Below are 13,194 nucleotides of genomic sequence, written 5' to 3'. Positions count from 1 at the left end.
AAAAAAAAAAAAAAAAAAAAGAAAATGGATGGTTGGGCTGGCCCGGTGGCGCACTTGGTAGAGTGTGGTGCTTGGGAGCGCAGCGGCGCTCGCGCCGAGGGTTCAGATCCCATATAGAGACCGGTCTGCTCACTGGTTGAGCACGGTGCGGACGCGACACTGAGGGTTGCGATCCCATTGCCGGTCGCGGTACGGGCGCGACACCGAGGGTTGCGATCCCGTTGCCGGTCACAAAAAAAAGACAAAAAGGAAAAAAAAAAAAAAAAACAACTACAAAAAAAAAAAAAGAAAATGGATGGTCAGTTGAAGGCTCAGCTTGCATCTCATCAAAAAATGTCTCAGTGAGAGAAAAATAATAAATCAACACAATTATTTTAAAATCTTGAAGAGGTACATATTTTACTCACTGATTATTAAAAATGTTATGAAAGTCCTATTAAGATGGGTACATGTTTGTAGTTTGTAAATTATTTGTTTGATACAGGTATTTGTGTGATACTCTGTGTTCTACATAGAATCAAATTTTGTACTGTCAGAGTTTTGTCATGGAAAACTTTCACAAGAAAAGGACAATAGAAAAATAGTCAAAAGAGAATTTGTAACATTCCTAAGCCACAAGAAATATCATGCTTTCTTTGCTGAAGATATGGATAACACTGTTTCAGGTTGTCCATGGAGACAAACAAGAAAAGGATTCAGAGATATCGATGTCATTCTGCAACTGAGCCCTAATAGCAGAGCTTATTTCAAATCCAGTATTAAAAACGTCTCTCTACTCAACCACATTTTGTGAATGTGCTGAAATTCTATCTCAGCTTTCTGAATCTGAAAATAAAACGATAGCAGCTCTCATGACTTCTCTTTTTAATATAAATTCTCCATCCTAAAATGGTTTAAAAATTGGACTGCTAAATGTGATAGTGTTAAATAAACAGCAGCTGTCATAAAAATAACCAAATTTAACAAAAAATATTGGGAGATAATTTTTCTATATTCTTTTTTTTGTTTGTTTGTGAGAGAACAACAAATTTGTGATTTGATTCAAAACGTCTCTATGAAAGAAGAATTGTTTTGGAACATAACACGTAAAGATTTCTCTCTCTGTTTTCATGAAAATATAGTCTATTGTCCCCAATAATTAACATTTAAGTAAGTTCTTTTTTCTTTCAATTGCTGACACTTTATATTCATCTTAAGGGTGACCATATATTTTTTAAATCTATTTAAGCAGATTTCATTTTGTTAAATAAGCCATTGGAGAAGCATATACAATCAAAAGCTTTATTGAAATACTCAGGCATGATATCAGACTCCAAGTCCAATGCAAAACCTTCAGCTGGTATGTAAATTACTACTTACAACAAGAATGCTGCAGTGCAGTTGATAGCACTATATATTTATATACAATATAGTTTCTACCATGATGTAATTTAAATCTATGTCTGTTTACTATAATTATACTTAAGTATGATTATAATATACATAAATATTGACTTTTCCAGTATTGAGCAAAGTGTCATGAGAGGTTGGAAAAAAAAAAAAACTATCAATTCACCATCATTAGATTCATCTCATCTTCTTGTCATCATCAAAAGCAAAGTTAAGTATTTTCAGGTTTATTACACTATAATCTAAAAGAAACTCTATCCTTTTGCCATTTTCCTTTTTCACATAATTTTAGTAATAATGTTGGAATAAATTTACAAAAACAAACAAGCAAAAAGCCCAAAGCAAAATAATATTAAAGTAAAAATTCTTTATAAAACACAACTGAGGAATATTCCACATTCCTGTCAGGAACAGGGTTTTCCCCAGCAGGGATTCTGGAGGAGTCTGCATCCCTAGGAAAAATTACTGGAGTCTCGGTGGGCATGAGCATGGGCAGGAACCCCCAAAGAAGAGGGGAGGCAGGCAGAGCTGACTAATGACCATGTCCATGTGCAGATTCTGATTAGCTGTCCTCACTGTCCCCAAATTAGAGTCACTGCTTTAAAATGGTCCTTTTAGACTGAAACAGAAAGAGTTCTGCCAGCCTACATGCACAAATAAGAAGGAATGAAGTACATACATATAATCCCTCCTTTGGAAGTAAAATAGCCAGGGTTTGAATCAGCAAGCAAGGTTGAAATACCACCACCACGAGAGAGAACACACTGAATCTAGTCTGGATAAGGGTGGAGCTCTGGAGTCAGACTGCCTGGGTGTGGGTTGCAACTCAGTTACCTACTGGCCAGGCCAGTTAAATTACATAACCTCTCTGTGCCTCAGTGTCCTGTTCTATAAAATGAGGATATTGATAATGCCTACCACATGTTGTAAAGATTAAAAGAGAAAAGCACGGCAACATTTAGAGTTCTGTCTGGAACACAATAAATGGTAACTACTATTATTACTATTATTATCATGTTTCTGCCATTCATTAACTTTGAAAACTGGGCAAGTCTGCAATCTATGGGTTCAAGTTGCCTCATCTGTAAAATGGGCAACAGCAATACTTTATTATCTTGAATTGCAGAAAGAGGAAAGCAGGGCTAGGCCATTTAATCTCCTGAGGCCCATTTGAGCTCTGAGACACAGTTATTTGGGGGAAAAACTCTGCACAGTCAATACTGAGGAAGTCCTACCACTAAGAGCATGCTGCAGAGTGCTCACACTGTCACTGGAACAAATGACTAATAATGATTAAGGTTCCAAATATCATTACATTTCCAATAATAGCCTAAAGTCGTTTGGCATGAGACCAATGCTTTCCTTGGCATTAACACTTCTATCTGTCCCCAGTCCTGAATTAAAGGTCTATACTAATTTACACAGCCCCAGATCCAATGTGCATCCAGCAGAACATACCAGCTTCAGATGTGATGAAGTTTTGGACAGTCCATTCACTCCATTTCCAGAAGTGGTTGGCATCAGCACAGCGTACCTGGGTGACATACTCTGTGTCGGGCTCCAATTTACTGAAGTGGTACTCACCATTCACCTTGACGGAAACATTGTGCTGCTCAATCAAAAGAGAGAAGAAAGAAAAGTATTGGTGAGCATACCTGTGCAAAGCCACATGAGGATACAGCAAATTCTGATTTGTAAGACCAGTTCTTCTTTGGAAAAAAAAAAAAAATGTATGTGTCTAAGGCCCTCTCTCCAACTCTAAAAGTCTATGATTAATTTCATAGCCCTTTTTAAGCAGATGATCCACACCATTTGAACACACACAGATATAAATGTTTAAAGCAATTTTATTCAGCAGTCTCTCTGTTCAGGACATAAAGGGATTTTTGAAAATAAATTAAGCAGTGTTCTTACCTGAACCATTTTTCCTTTGCCATGGAGTTCAACCTGACACAAAAGTGTGGAATGATTTCTTATAGAAAGCACCTTCCAGGTCATGATGGCATTTGTGGCACTTACATTTTCAAAGTTGACACTAAAGGGAGGCTTTGGATGAACTGCCACAAAAAAAAAAAAAAAAAAAAAAAAAAAAAAAAAAAAAAAAAACCAGAAAAGTAAAGAAAAGAAAAAGGATAAAGAGCAAAGAAAAACATTCAGTCATTCAATCACTAATCCAAACCTTCAGTAAACAGTTAGTTCATTTCTTCATTTATGTATTCAACAAGTATTTTTTATTTATGTTTGAGAAAATGGCAAACAAAACCAGACTTACAGACATGATGGAGTAAGCCAACTACAGTCCTTATCTCTCACTGATTATATTAAACAAATTGAACAAAATACAAAAAAGAAACTATCTGAGCACTCTTAAAATTAAACACAAGCAGGTAGACTGTGGAGGGAGTAAAAACTTGGAGAATCAGCCCACAGGGGAGGATTAAAATGGAGCCCACGGTCTAATCAAAGTAACATTAACAATGTCAAGGATATAACCCAAAATTGTTTCAACATACCCAAAAAAAGAAAAGAAAAGAAAAATGTCACCAATTCCCAAAAGAAAAGACAATCAACAAATGCCAACCTCAAGATGACCCACACTGCTGCATCATTAGACAAATACTTTACCATGAGGAAAAGGTAAACGATACGAAAGTAATACAAGGAAAACACTTCTCAGCAGAGAAATAGAAACTATTTTTAAAAGAAAACAAATGGAAATTTTAGAACTAAAAAATACCATAAAAAACTGACTGGATGGGTTTCAGTTCTAGAAAAAATGAAGTAAGCAGCTTCTATCCTGTCTTCTTCACTGAATGCGGGGGACATAATTCATGGAATGCTATCTGAGAACTCTGAAAGGTAAACAGCAGCAGGCAATTGAAGAAGATGAGAAGTGGAAGTACTTCTGAACTGGCAGTGAGTTTACCTTTATTTTTATCTGATACACAACCTGCTGTACCGTACAGTCAGTTCTCCCAACACTTGGTCTTGGACAAGGGCATGGTAGTGAAAGTGAGTGTCAGAGTACGGTAACTAAAGTCCCCAATTTCTGGCTGGAGAATCAAAAAGGAGAGTTCAAGGGAACCAAAAAGTACCAAGGAGACTATGGAGAGAAAGGTGCTTGGGAAAGTGACTCCATGAAGTTGTTTATGAACTCTTGTGCTCACCTCCCAATTGCATATACATGGATCTGACCTTATTCAGCATACCAAATACTTTGAGAACTGAACTAACAAACAGACCACTGCCCAGGTCCCAGACCAGCCACAGGGAGGCTCACACAAGGAACAGATCTAAACAGCAGTACAAAGGATTTGAAAACTGAACTGACGTTGGAACCACAGACCACAAAAGGCAGGTTGAAACACAGCCCAACCCTAACCAGGTCAACTGTCTACTAAAACAAAACTGTCAATATTCACCATAGGATCTAAACACCCAGAGCCTCACAACATAATAGTCAAAATGTCCAGGATAAAATCTAAAATTATTCAGCATGAAAAGAACCAGGAAAATCTCAGGTCATATGGGAAAAGACATTGATAAACGCCAACCAGAAGGTGACCCAGATGTTGGAATTATCTGTCAAATACTTTTAAACTACTATAACAACGTTCCAATGAGCAAAAACAAACATTTTCAAAACAAATGGAAAAATATAAAGTCTCAGCAAGAAGATAAAAAGAATGAAATTGAAATTTTAGACCTGAAAAATACAATAACAAATAAAAATCTCACTTGGTAGGATCAATAGCAGAACATAGATGACAGAGGAAAGGTATATCAATAGAAACTATCCAATCTGAACAAATAGGGGGGAAAAGAGATATAAAACAAAAAGAAAAAAGCCTCAGTGAGATGTGGGATTATAATAACAAAAGCTCTACCATTTGTTAGAGGCCCAGAATGTGAGGAGAAAAAGAGCAATGCTGAATAAATACTGGCTAAAAACTTTCTAAATTTGATGAAAGATATAAATCTACAGATTCAAGAAGCTCAGGCTAAAGCCCTAAATGGGATAAAACCAAAGAAATTTATCTTAAACACAAAATCAAAAAGGTCTTGAAGATATATCAATAGAAATTATCCAATCTGAAGACCAGAAAAAAATTAAGCAGAGCCTCAAGGACCTTAAACAATAAAAATGCTTTGACAATATTAAAAGTACCAGAAGTATAGAAGAAAGACATAGATTCAAAGAAATCAGTGAATGAATAACAATGGAAACTCCCAAACTTGGCGATCTACATAAAGTTACCTATTCGAGAAGTTCAGAGAATAATAAATGCAAACAAGACTACACCCAGACACATCATAATTAACCTGTTGAAAACCAAAAATAAAGAAAAAAATCTTAAGCAGCTAGATAAATATCATACATTACATGTAGAGGAATGATTCAAATGACGGCACATTTTATATCAGAACCATGGAGGCCAGAAGAAGTGGCCTGAGAGAAAAAAGGTTTTAAAGCTGAGAGAAAAGAGGTTTCAACCCAGAATTCGATACCCAGTAAAGTCAGCTTCAGGAATGAGGGCAAAATAAAGACATTCTCAGGTGTAGCCAAACTAAGAATTTCTCACCAGCAAAACTACTCTAAAAGAAATGCTAAATGGAGTTTTTCAGGCTGAAGGGAATTAACATGAGAGAGAAACTCATATCCTCAGATAAAAGGAAGAACAATAGAAATGGCAAATATGAAGGACTATTTTCTCTTTAGTTCTTTAAGAAATCTGTGAATGATGCAAGCAAAAATGTATAACACTGGCTGCTGGGGTTTCCAGTGTATGCAGACATAACACAGATCACTAGCACCTTCCTCAGTGGAAGAGGGTGAAGGAACTGATACATTGGAAAGCTTCTAAATTTTACTTGAGGTGGTAAAACATTAACTCAAAGATGCAGGGAAGTTCTCTGGCTGACTTTTATCTGGCCCAGTTTTTCCCCTTTCTTATTTGTAGTTCACAGAATAACTGTAGAACGCACTGGATACACAACATCCTGAGATCAGAGGGGGACTGGCTGGAACAGCCTGGGCTCTTTTCCAGGTTCTCCTAGAAACAGAATGTCCTTCAACGCTTTAGCCCAGTAAATTACACATTCTTATGGTATAAAACCCAGGGTAGGATGCTTTCTGAGGTCCCTCAGGTTCAGTGCAAGTGGAGAACTGGAGGACAAGATTCCATCCGTCTTGGGCAGCTTTCCCGAGCCTTGGGGGACCGACTAGCAATGAGCCCCAGGCTTTTGTGGTGCCTTGCTGCCCATCTGTAAGTAATACATCCTGTTCATGTAACTTGTGTTTGAGTGTGATCTGTCTCACTGGACTCAGACCTGTTAATAACTGGTGCACAGTGAACCTGCTTCACACAACTGGCACAGCGACCCAGCCCAACAGAAACATGGCGATTCTCCCCAGTCCTACCCCCCCCACCCCCGCCGTACCTAGCCCAGAGTGGAGAGGTCAGCCTAGGGGTGCAGGGGCTGGACTTACAGCTAGATGTTTTATGGGCAAGGAAGGGTGTTGAATGGGACATAAGTCACCCCCTACCCCAGAGAATGTGAGTATGTGGGTGAGCTGGTTGCATGGACTGGGGCAGAGAAAAAAACTCAGAAATGGGAGCTCAGCACATGGTCCTGTTGCCGAGCTCATGTGATCGCTCATTTCTGGGTCTGGAGAGCTTAGGGATGGTACTGAGATGAACCCTGAGGCATCTGAGGGGTGCCAACAACAAGGCTGGCCTTCACAGAAGGGACACTAATGAGCTAAAGGGCAGTTATGGACAAAAGCCAGGAAAGTCTCACACAGCCTGGTTGGTGTGCTGGTTTAATAAAGGGACATTGCAGACCCAAATGTCTCAGGCTGAATGGTGCAGTTAGGGATGGCACCAAGGTCGCCAGGTCCCCCCCAGAGGCCAATGGTCCTATACTCCTGTCAAGATAGAAGGGGAAAAAAAAGAAGAATTCAGACTTTTCTGGGGTTCTTTGATGCTGGAGCCTATATGACAATATTTCCCAGTACTCTCAGGGGAAAAATTAAACTGATGGCATGGGAAGTTTTGGGACAAAGACCCATGGTGCTTATCCGCTTGTGAGTGGGGCCCTTTGGGCCATATCAGATGCTGGAGACTATGGCTCCTACCACTGAATACATTATAGACAGTGAAATTTTGGCTGCTTGTGGCACAGAACATCACCTCCGTAGGAGGGGTATGCACCCTCACAGCTAAGAATCTGAGCCATAACACTGGGGCATATCCATCCCTGCCACCTGCGCCACCCAAGTCCCAGTGGATTATTCAACAGAAGCAGTACTGCCTCCTGAGTGGAGGACAGGGCATTACTTTGTTAATTCAGTACTTAATACAGATAAAAATGTTACAAACCCCCTGTCACAACGTAACATCTGGATTTGGCTGGTCAAAAAGGCCTCCTGGGCTTGGAGACCAACAATGGACTCTCACAAGCTAAATGCCAAGGCCACTTGGGCTGAAAGCCAAAGAAATATCCCATGTACAGTCAAACAAAAATTACTGACCTGACGGCACCCACTAATAAAAGAGGCCCAACAGCCGGTTGGCCTTTTTGGGTAATGGAGACAGCAAGTACTCAACCTCGGTGTTCTTTTGGTCCCCTTAGTCAAGGTGACCAACAAAGTTTTAAATGGGGACTTTGGCAACAACAGGCCTTGGAAGTCATTCAGCAGGTTGTGGCCCAAGCACTGTTTTTAGAATATTTACACCTGCTAGCCCAAAACAATTTCCGATGTCCAAAACTTCCATTCATGTTGATCAGTCAGTGGCAACAGAAAACTGCCACTGGCATGTACCAGCCTCTCAGATTTGGGACTGTAAGCTGTCGGATTGCTTGCTACTGGGCAGTGGTGGAGACTGAGCATCTCACGGCCAGTGTGTCACATGGGATGCTACTAAATGAACTGCCCAGGATGCTTACAAACCCCACCAATAAAATTGGACAGGTTCAACAGAGCCCAGTTATCAAATGAAACTGGTACATTTAAGATTGGGTCCAGCCAGGACCCCAAGGGACCAGTAGGCTCCATAAACAAATGGCTAGTTTACCAGGGGGACCAAGCACTCCACAGGAGATGCTTTGGCTCTTCCTATGACTACCTGAAGCTCAAGATTCAAAAACAAGCCTACAAAAAGCTCATTGACCATGATCCATTATTCATTGACCAGTGGATGGTCATCCTTTGACTGAGACTAGACTTGGACATTCACGCAGTGAGCCAAACCACATGGTGGCAGTGACCATGCCCGCACCCCTGCCACCATGTTTTGCTACATTTTCACCAACTCATGGGCCTTTGCCAGTGGCCTAGTCATCTGGTAAAAAGAATAACAACTGAGTGACTGGACTATTAAAGAATGCCTTGTGTGGGGACAAGAATTATGGCAACAGCTTGCTGCCTAAAAAGGACAAATATATGCCACTCATGTGGATGCTGGGACTACCACAGCTGCCCCGAGAGGAATTGATGCCATATTTTTGGGTACCCCATGAAACTTCACCCTAAGCAAGGAACATCCCTCACTGTCCTTGCCACACTACAGTGGGCGCACTCTCGTGGAATGTGACAGACTTTCCAAGCACCTGTAATCTGCAGGCCAGTGGAGCCACTGAGTGGTGGAACAGCTGACTCATGCAGCCACTGAAGGAAGGACATTGAGACGGCCTGTTCATGGGGTGGTGTCCCCATCCGACAAGAGCAGTATGGACAGTGGTCACTGCCCTCCACACAAGGGAAACAGCACTGCAGCGTGTGCTGGGAAATACGAGCTTGGTGGGAATGGAGATGACCCAGGCAGCCGCCTGATTAGACTGCCGCCATGAAATCCCAATCTCAGTGTTCCCAACTGTTCTTTTTCCTTTTTCCATTCAGAGTGCCTGTCCTGGGGTAGTTTGGAGGTCATAATACCCCAGACAGGGCCCCATGACTCTCATCCAGAGGTGATGTTCCCCTATCTGTTCTCCTATCTATGGAATCCCACAGGGCGAAGGATGGGACCAAGAAGTACCAGGTCCTAAGGTCCCTCTGTTGGTGCCAGGGACATCTGACCTTCCAGTTGTGTGGGTGACATTATCAGACACGTCAGGTCTGTATAGGACACGACCTCCCTTCCTGGACTAGATGACTGAGGCCAAAAGTTCTGTGTCAAGCAGCAAGGTCAATGGGTGCCTGCAGACGTAGTAGGATCAGGACTGAGACAGACAGGCTGGGTCTCTACAACTCAGCCCAATCCCTATCCTATAGGTAGGGGACACCTGAGACCCTGGGAGGGGTGGGGGTGGGGCGCTAACCTGTCAATCTGCTTTTCCCACAGCACATGGCAGCAGAGGCCTGGAAGCATAACGCCTTCATTAGGCCCTCCCAAGCTGCAGCCACTGCCGGGACCCATGAAGCATTGAATCTGCCACCCTGGATTTTCTCTGTCACAGACCAGAGTGACCCTCTCATCCTGCTGGTGGTAAACTATACCAGAATTCCTAACAGGGCAATGTAGACCAGCAGAACCCGAGCCCTGCTTACTGACAGGATCTGGCACCTGCCACATGAGAAGGAGGTGCGGTGCCCTGACTTAAGTTAACTGGCCTAAGGTGGCAAAATGTCATGACCACAACCAACAAAACCTTGGTGGCTGGAATGTTCCAATATTGCCCAATTGCTTAGGCCAAAAACCTAGGAGTCATCCTAAAATCCCCTTCTCTTTTAATCCACATGGCTTCCATAAGTAAATTCCATCTACTCTGATCCAGACTGTATTCAAAATATGACTTCATTTGACCAACGTTATGACTACAACTTTGGTCAAAGCCACCATCACGTCTCTGTCTGTCACTGCAATGGCCTCCCAGCCATCTCCCTGCTTTCACCCATACCCCCTACAGTCCAGCTTGAGTGGTTTTTCTCTACAGCATAAATCACACCATGTCTCTCTCCTGATGAAAACCTTCTAATCCAAATGTCCTACCCAGTTCCACAGCTGCTATGTGATCTGGCCACCACCTACCACTCCAATCTCCTTTTCCTCACGATAAAGACATGAGGACATTCTTTCTGTTCCTCAAAAAAACCCAGAGCTTGTTTCCATCCCAGGACCTTTTCGCATCCTTTTCTTCTTGTGTCAAATGTTCTTCCTCTAGGTACTTTCTGCCTCTTTCTTATCTTTTAGGACTTAACTCCCTCAGAGAGGTTTCCCTTAACCACCTTAACTGAAGCAGCATCTCAGGCATTCGCCACCCCATTACTTGAATTTTATCTTAACACACACTAGCATATAAGCTCATTAAGGGGCTGCTGTACACTAGATGCCCCACCAACCTCATTGAAGCTTAAATCCCCACTATAACTGCTGAGGGTGGGAAATCCTATTACAGTAATTGAAAGATGGGGCCTTGAAGAGGAAATTCTACCTGAAAAGAGAACCCGGTTTGGGATCTTGGAATAAAAAGGCCAGTTCTCTATTCACAACAAGGAATCACAACAAAATTATTCCTGCAATGATCCTGCTACAGTGAAAGCCTGCAGGTATGATATGAAATACAGGTTCTGTTTGGCCAGTGCAAATGCCAACCTACAACAGTTAGACAGAACAAGACAAGGGAGGCTAGAAAAGGAGAACTACTAGTGAGCTGCTGAACAAGGACAGAAGGATGGCATCCTTCCTCATCAACAATGTCAGAAAAACTATAGGGACAGGAAGATTCAGAGAAAACTAAGGAATTCCGCACACCAGCCCCACCCCCACCAGTGGAAACTCAGACCACTGGAGTGGACATTCCCAGAGTAAGATCAGGGCAGAACAGAAGCACGGCAAGGGCAAGGAGCCGAGGAAAACAGAGGGAGCCACCTGGCCTGGGGAGTCTCTTCCCCATCTCTCTCCCCCACACCCCTAGGTCTGCTGGTTACAGTCTAAGCTCCTAAAGCTGCTTCTTGAATGGTAGGGGAGAGAGGGGCATGGCTAGGGCTGATAGCCGAGGAAAACAGAGGGAGCCACCTGGCCTGGGGAGTCTCTTCCCCATCTCTCTCCCCCACACCCCTAGGTCTGCTGGTTACAGTCTAAGCTCCTAAAGCTGCTTCTTGAATGGTAGGGGAGAGAGGGGCATGGCTAGGGCTGATGTTGAAACCCTGACCTGAAGAGTTGTTTGGTACAGTGAGGAGTGATTAATGATGGTTTTCTGGGCCTACAGCTCTCTGTGCTCAGCTCATTCCCTAGACCATGCTCTGCTTTAGACTTTGAACTGTCAAGACTGGGGTCCGGCCTTTAGCCTTTTCCTGATGGCATAGTAGATACTTGCGGGAGCCTTCAAGCTCATGTGCCCAAATAAGACATCTGAGCAGCATAAATATGACCACAGAAACACAACAAAGTGATTTACAGATTGCAATGTAGCAATATTAGAAACAGACCAAGAATTTAAAAGAAGTTGAACAAACCTTACAAAAGAGTCACAGAAAATCTACATATTAGCATGAAGTTTATATAGAAATTCTAAACAATGAACCTGATAAAATATCCTCAACATATATAAAGCAAAAACTTATAGAACTACAAGGAGAAATAATTCTACATAATTCAACATAGTGGGTAATTTTAATATACCGTTTCTATTGTCAGAAAAATCAGAAAGGATATGGAAGATCTAAATAACACACTTAACAAACTTAACCTATCGCACACATAGATCATTTACAACAATTCGTCATATACTAGACTAATGCTTCTCAAACTTTAATGTGGATAAAAATCACCTGATAATCTTATTAAAATGCAGATTCAGGTTCAGTAGGACTGAAGAAGGCCCTGAGTTCTGCACTTCTACAAAGCTCCTGGGTAAAGTTGATGCTTCTGGTCCACAGACCACACTTTTACAGCAAGGTACAAGATCATAAAACAAACCTCAATGAGTTTGATGAGCATGTATCACATAGACACCTTCTCTGACCATAGTGAAGTGTTGTTAGAAGTTGATAATAAAAAGACAACAATTCCTTCTATTTGTAAATTTTTAAAAACAAATAATTCATGGATTAGATAGTTACCATATATAGTTAATTATAATAAAAGCATCACAGTGTCAAAACTTTTTGGATTGTTTTGGATTCCATAAAATTGATATTTTAATGGAAATTTATAGTTTTAAATACCCAAATTAATAAAATATAAAGAAAGGATCAACATAATAAATCCTAGAAAATAGAAGAAAACACATTAAAAAATAAGGCTGGAAATTCAATTAATAAAAAAAGATGCAAAAGAAGAATATTTTTAAAAGCTAAAAATTGTTTTTTTGAAAAGAAAAACAAAGAAGCCAAAATAGTTAAACTTCTAGCAAGATTAATCAAGTAATGAGAACAAAGGCACAAAACATATAAATAATACTGTGAGTGAAAAAGAGAACATAACCACAGGAGTAGCAGAAACTAATAAGATAATCAGATAACTATTTCAAAATAGACTAAAAGACACTGAAAAAGTAATACAAGATATTAAAGAACAATTTAAATTATATTTTAAAAAAGTCATAAATGAGGTAGCAGGACTCAGGAAAGAAACAGATATAAAATAATAAAAAATAAATGCAAAGTTCTGGAATATACTATAAAGCATATGTACTTCACAGGGCCTGGTTTTCCAAAGCCTTGCAGTTTCAAATATCAACCTTGCAAGGACAAGAAATTTCCCTCAGGCTATAAGTCTCTGTTGCAAGATAAGGATTGCAGCACAGCAGGTTGCTGGCTCAAAGACAGACTAGTTACTGATTGTTATGTAAAGATACTGA

General features: G+C 40.9%; 1 protein-coding gene across 1 annotated transcript in view; it reads right to left on the bottom strand.

The window, feature by feature from the left end:
- OSMR (oncostatin M receptor) overlaps window positions 1–13,194 on the bottom strand; it is a 35,876-nt gene that overhangs the window by 17,728 nt on the left and 4,954 nt on the right. Inside the window, exons 2-3 of the mRNA XM_008568502.1 lie at window positions 3,304–3,446; window positions 2,848–2,998 (exon numbers count right to left, since the gene is read on the bottom strand). Of these exons, the coding sequence (XP_008566724.1) occupies window positions 2,848–2,998; window positions 3,304–3,446 (294 nt within the window). The remainder of the gene's footprint in view (window positions 1–2,847; window positions 2,999–3,303; window positions 3,447–13,194) is intronic.

The sequence above is a fragment of the Galeopterus variegatus genome, unplaced genomic scaffold (assembly GCF_000696425.1).
Source record: "Galeopterus variegatus unplaced genomic scaffold, G_variegatus-3.0.2 Scaffold418, whole genome shotgun sequence".
NCBI classification, from domain to species: Eukaryota; Metazoa; Chordata; class Mammalia; order Dermoptera; family Cynocephalidae; genus Galeopterus; species Galeopterus variegatus.
The sequence above is the reverse complement of the archived record's forward strand: the minus strand, read 5'-3'. Positions and strand labels throughout refer to the sequence as shown.